Source organism: Grammomys surdaster, unplaced genomic scaffold, assembly GCF_004785775.1.
Source record: "Grammomys surdaster isolate TR1022 unplaced genomic scaffold, NIH_TR_1.0 354, whole genome shotgun sequence".
NCBI classification, from domain to species: domain Eukaryota; kingdom Metazoa; phylum Chordata; class Mammalia; order Rodentia; family Muridae; genus Grammomys; species Grammomys surdaster.
This window is the reverse complement of record NW_021604773.1, coordinates 609,412-615,223: the sequence shown is the minus strand read 5'-3', so window position 1 is coordinate 615,223 and position 5,812 is coordinate 609,412. Positions and strand designations below refer to the sequence as shown.

The following is a 5,812-nucleotide window of genomic DNA, read 5'->3' as shown; positions in this document are numbered from 1 at the left end:
TCAGTCCTCCGTGGGGAACTGCTGGATGGGCACAGAGGGTAGCTGCACACCCTCAGACCAATCGGCCACCTCAGGCTGAGCAGCAGTGAACTCAGGAGCTGGTACAGTCCATTCACCCTGGAATTCCTCCTTGGTCACAGCCTTCTCAGCAGCAGCCTGTTCCTCCTTCTCAATCTCCTCTGGGTCTCTATAGAAGTAAAGATCAGGCATAACCTCCCATGGGTGCTCACGGGAGATAGTACCTCGCATGCGGAGTACTTCCCGGGCCAGCATCCACCACATCAGACCCACTGAATGAGTTCCCTTGTTGCACGGGATGGCAATGTCCACATAGCGCAGGGGAGAGTCTGTGTTACACAGAGCAATGGTGGGCAGGTTGACATAAGAGGCCTCTGTGAGGGGCTGGTAGTCAGCCCTGGGATCAGTTACCACTAGAAGTCGTGGCTCCCTGAAGGCTTCGTGGATCTGGTTAGTGAAGGTCCCAGGTGTGAAGCGGCCAGCAATTGGAGTGGCTCCTGTGGCAGCAGCAAACTTGAGCACAGCTCGCTGGCCAGTGTTCCTGGAGGAAATGACGCTGACGTCAGCAGGGTTCTCAATGGCAACAATGGCCCGAGCCGCGAGCAACAGCTTCTCCCAGGTCCTCTTCAGATTTATGATGTAGATACCATCACTTTTCCGTTTGTAGATGTACTGCTCCATCTGAAAGTCAAGGTTGGTGCCACCTGAGTGGGTTCCTGCAGCAAGGAATTTGAGGAAATCCTCCTCCTTCATCTGCAGGACATCAAGAGCTCCGGACATTGTGTAAGTTTCCCTTTTAAGTTACGATGGGAACCAAGAACAAGCCATATGGACCCATCCCCAGGTAGCGCGGAAAGTGTTAGTTGCTTCTCTTGTTAAAGCAGTTGCAACAAGAAAGCCTGAGAAGGTGTCAATAAGCACAAGTACATATTTTAATTTTCCAAAATCAGAAATATGAGGAACATCCATTTGCCATAATTGATTAGATACAAGTCCTCAAGGATTAACACCATTATGTGGTACAAGAGGAAATCCAGAACAAGTCTTTATGATTTGATGTGCACATTCTCTAGAAATATCAAATTGTTGTCTCAAGCTATTACTATTTTGATAATATAAAGAATGAAATTGTTTTGGCTACGTTTTCCTACGTAAGGCCTATAATCTGCCTGATATACAAATCTGCTCTGGCCTGTCTTGAAAAACCAAATAAAATAAAATAAAATAAAATAAAATAAAATCTGCTCTGGCATTGCCTTCACTAAGAAGTCTGGACAATCCAGTATGAGCTCTTAAATGTCCTATAATGTAAGAAACAGTATGCTCTTTTAAATTGAGTTGTTTTTACATAAATAATTTCAAAATTTGAGAAATAGCAGTATCTAAAAAGGGAAACAGTTTAAAGCAATTGTCAACCAGTCAACCATGAGCTATATGTTGGCTATCAATATACAAATTAAAAGCTTGATTTTTTTCAACACTTCAAAAACAGTGGCTACAGCACATAATTCAATTATCTGTGCTGAAGGGGGGGGTGAGGGAAACTTGAGAGAATGAACATGTGATCCAGTCACATATGCTGCCTTCCCACTAGATGAGCCATCTGTAAACACAGTAAGTGCAATCTCTATGGGCTGCATGCGTAAATTTACAGGAAATACAAAAGCTTGCAGAGAAAATTCTAACAACTTTTCTTTTGGATAAAGGTTATCAATTTTGCCTGAAAAACTTGCACATGCGATAGGCCAAATATCAGTATTCTGCAATAACCACTTTAATTGCTGTTTAGAATAAGGAATAAATATTTCATCAGGTTCTTTCCCAAAATACTTTGATGATACTATCCCACAATTCTGTATTAACATAGCAACAGCTTGGTAGCAGGGTGATAGAACTTTCTTTCTTTCTTTCTTTCTTTCTTTCTTTCTTTCTTTCTTCTTCTTCTTTTTTTTTTGGGTTTTTTTTTTTTTTTTTTGGTTTTTCGAGACTGGGTTTCTCTGTATAGCCCTGGCTGTCCTGGAACTCACTCTGTAGACCAGGCTGATCTCAAACTCAGAAATCTGCCTGCCTCTGCCTCCCAAGTGCTGGGGTTAAAGGTGTGCGCCACCACCGCCTAGCTTTTTTTTTTTTCTATAATATAAACTTCTTATTCAATTTATGACCTGAATTTATGTGTAAACTTGTAGTGAACTTTTTACCATGTGATCATGCACTCTGAAAACTGTTCAAGTCCTGAGAACAAGGAGCAGAGACAGGCCTCCTTTCCCTTTCTGAGACTTCAACTTAAGGTCAAGCAATTCCTGCAGAGATAGAACAAAGGCTACTTTACCTAGCCTCCTGCTGTTTTACTATGAGGTGCTAAACCAGAGACTACAGCTTCTTACCTTAGAGCAACCCAGACAGGCAGATTAACTGCCAGAAGCAAAGTACCTTACAGTTAGGATGGGTAGCAAATGGTTTATGGCCTAGTTTCTGAGTGGAGACACAATGGGATAAAAAAGGACCCTTCAATTAGACAACATTATAGTATGACCCTACCAAATGCTGAGGCAGGTTTAATTTTTTCCAGTTTGCTTTGTTATATCATTCTGTGTACATGCAAAGACTGTGGCCAGTTCTAAGGCATAAACAAATTAGCCAAAGAACAAACAAGGCATAAACAAGATCCCATAGTATTCAGGGACTTGTGAAAATGGTCAAGATCTTGAGCTTACTTCCTTGTCCAAGCCCAATATCAAATATTCTTGCCAGTTTCCTAGAGGTGGGACCAAAATTTCTCCACACTGGACTTTCCATTCCAGTCAGGGCCCTGAGGGAGAAGAACAGGGGGCATGGTGGGGGAGTTGGCTACAAGGCAGGTGAGGCTACTGGAGAAGGTCCATGAGGCAGGTGGAGAAAGAAGTCAATTACCATAAGAAGTTGGCCGGGGAGTTCTCCATGAGGACAGACAGCTGCAGAGAGTGACATGAAATTCAAGTGACTCAGGTGGGAGAGGGAACTGTTGTTTGACTGGGAAGAAGCTAGATAGCATAGAGGGTTAGAAATATCTGCTCAGTTATTGTGTTTATTGCTTGTTGAATCAAACAATAGGTCTCCTCTCAGTAATTTGGGAGGTTAGAAAAAACCACCACCTTTAAATTTCATTCTATAAATTACAGAAGTTGATATTCTGGAATGTTAGCCACCATGCTGTGGAACACATAACCAGGCCTGTGGGGAGGAGAGGAACTGAGGCCCCAGCCCTCAGCTAACTCCCACATTTCACACATTTGAGAGGATAAGATCACCTACCAAGTCTCTAAATAACTGCAGCCCACCCTTGAACTTCAGGACAAATGTACCACAGCCACCAGGCTTAGCCATCCTGGAACTCAGGAACTGTGTCGGGTAATGGCGGACTAAGAGTCATTTTCAGTTGAGGGAAGCTCTCTGAGAAAGCATTAGCCATGGTGGGAGGAGAAAAAGAAAGTCAATGATAAAAATAAATGTAAAAAAAGGAAAGAAAAAGGAAAGGACATTGTTGTGGGTTATCTTGATGCTGTTTGTATTTTGATGTTAATTCTGATTTTATCAAGAGGGGTTGCCCCTGAGGAGCAGTCAATCGAATACTCAGGTGATCTCATGTGACCCTTCTCCCCATTTTGGTCAATAAACTCTAGAGCGTGTGATTGGGTAGTGGAGGGGAAAGGTGGAACTGGAAGTTCTGGAGAATGGGGGCAGAGGGAGAGGGAGAAGAGGATGAGAGGGGAAGGAGATAAGATGGAGGAGGAGGAAGAGGAGGAAGAGGAAGATGAGGAGGAGGAGGAAGAGGTAGCTATGATGGAGCAGAACCATGTGGTCAGGAGAAACCACAAGTAGCAAAGGGTCTTATAGCTGGGGAATCCGTTAGTATAGTGTTAGATCTGCCCAATCTAGGCTTGTATCATATAATTATAATAACTGGATTGCATGTTTTTCATATAGGCTTACTGGAGTTGGAAATTCTAACAGCAGGACATGCCTGTCCTAGGTGTGGCAGAGAAGAGAGTTTCTTATATTAAAATAAAGAGCATATCCAGAAGCAGTACTGGGAAGGTCCAGAGTGGACAGGACCCTGACTGAGCTGGGGCATGAGGGGAGGGGAAGGGAAAGGAGAGCGAGGAGGGGGGTCCAGGTGCAGCAGTCAAGGGGGCAACGTACAAACGGAACAGGTAAACAAATTGGTTAGATTACATAAAGACAAGCAACCCTGCCCCTCAGCTAGAAAGTTCCATGTAGGGGCCACCAGGTATGCCAGCCAGGAGGGCCCTGTCATAGGTAGGAGCTGAGGGATGCCCAGAGAACCTGGATGTCAGGTCCACTTTGATATCCTAAGCCAAGGATAAGTGCTTGTAGGGTAAGGGGGTACCCTTGAGATTTAATAGGAAGGACCTGAGGCAAAGCTGCCCTGTGGCTGGAGTTTGGGTAGCATGTTTAAGGGGCGGCCGGGAGAGCCACAGCAGAGTGACGTGAATCAGAGAAGAAGTCAGGTTCCAGAGGTCTTGCGGAGCGCAGTGGGAGCATTGTGTATTTTTTCCCCAGTATTCATGTTGCCACACAAGGCCTGCTAGATGCTATGAAAGTGTAGCACACCTCTAGCCCTTAGTTTAATGAGACACTATGGAGCCCTGCCTGGTACTATATAGTACAAGCTGGCCTTGAACTCGATCCTCCTGCCTGAGTCTCAGGAGTGCTGGGATCATAGACATGGCTCATCATGTCCAGCTCAGGACACTCATGATATATTGTTCCTTCCTCTACTATTTGAATTGTTTTTTTCTTTTTGAGACAGGGTGTCATATAGTCCAGCTTTGCCTTTAACTTGCTATGTCAGCTCAGAGAACAACTTTGAATACCCAATCCTCCTGCCTTTACCTTCAGAGTGCTGGGATTGTATAGGCCTGCAGCTCCATGCCTGGCTTATTCTGTGCTGGGGATGGAACCCAGGGCCTGTGAAGCAAGCGCTCTACTAACTGAGCTCCAGCTCTGGCTTGGCTCAAGGACTTGGAATTCAAGTGAGGAAGTACTGAGAGATAGCAAGAGGCCAGCCTTGGAGGGAGAGGTCAAATGGACACCAGACACCCTGAGAACTGAAAACGCCAGAGAACACTTTTCACATTCTTTGGCTAGGGACATGCTCTGGTTTGTGTCTATAAGGAGAGAAGCACCATCGTCTGAATGCTAGCAAGGGTCAGGGCAGAAAAAAACAAAACCTCCTTAAAGAGATGTACCTGTGGCCGGCTGGCAACTAATTAGACCTGAGGCTTGAAGGAGAATGATCTAGGGAACTTAAAAAATGTGTCAGTGCTCTAGTTCACTGTAGAGCAATGCAGGCTGACCTGTGGCAGGCAGGGTGGTGACAAACACAGGGGAACTGTTTGTTTTTCTTTATACACATCCCCCCACCCCCCAAGACAGGGTTTCTCTGTAGCCCTGGCTGTCCTGTTCGAGGCTGGCCTCGAACTCTGAGATTCAACTACCTCTGTCTCCTGAGGGCTGGGATTAAAAGCATTCACCACCACCACCTCTGTTTTTCTTTTCTTTCCTTTTCTCTTCTTTTCTTTTTTTTTGTTTTTGTTTGTTTGTTTGGTTGGTTTTTCAAGATAGGGTTTCTCTATATAGTCCTGGCTGTCCTGGAACTCACTCTGTAGACCAGGCTGGCCTCAAACTCAGAAATCTGCCTGCCTCTGCCTTCCAAGTGCTGGGATTAAAGGCATGTGCCACCACTGCCTGTCCTGTTTTTCAAGTAACAATATATGTATTTTATATTTTGTTT

At 44.7% G+C, this 5,812-nt stretch overlaps 1 protein-coding gene across 1 annotated transcript; it reads right to left on the bottom strand.

Annotated features, from left to right (window-relative positions):
* LOC114631238 (40S ribosomal protein SA-like) lies at positions 1 to 798 on the bottom strand. The gene has a single exon (XM_028779547.1). The coding sequence runs from the start codon at positions 796 to 798 to the stop codon at positions 1 to 3; it is 798 nt and encodes a 265-aa protein (XP_028635380.1).
* Positions 799 to 5,812: the final 5,014 nt, after the last annotated feature.

Excerpts from the sequence above, each read along its gene's own strand:
- LOC114631238 (XM_028779547.1), bottom strand. The coding sequence starts at position 798 with ATGTCCGGAGCTCTTGATGTCCTGCAGATGAAGGAGGAGGATTTCCTC.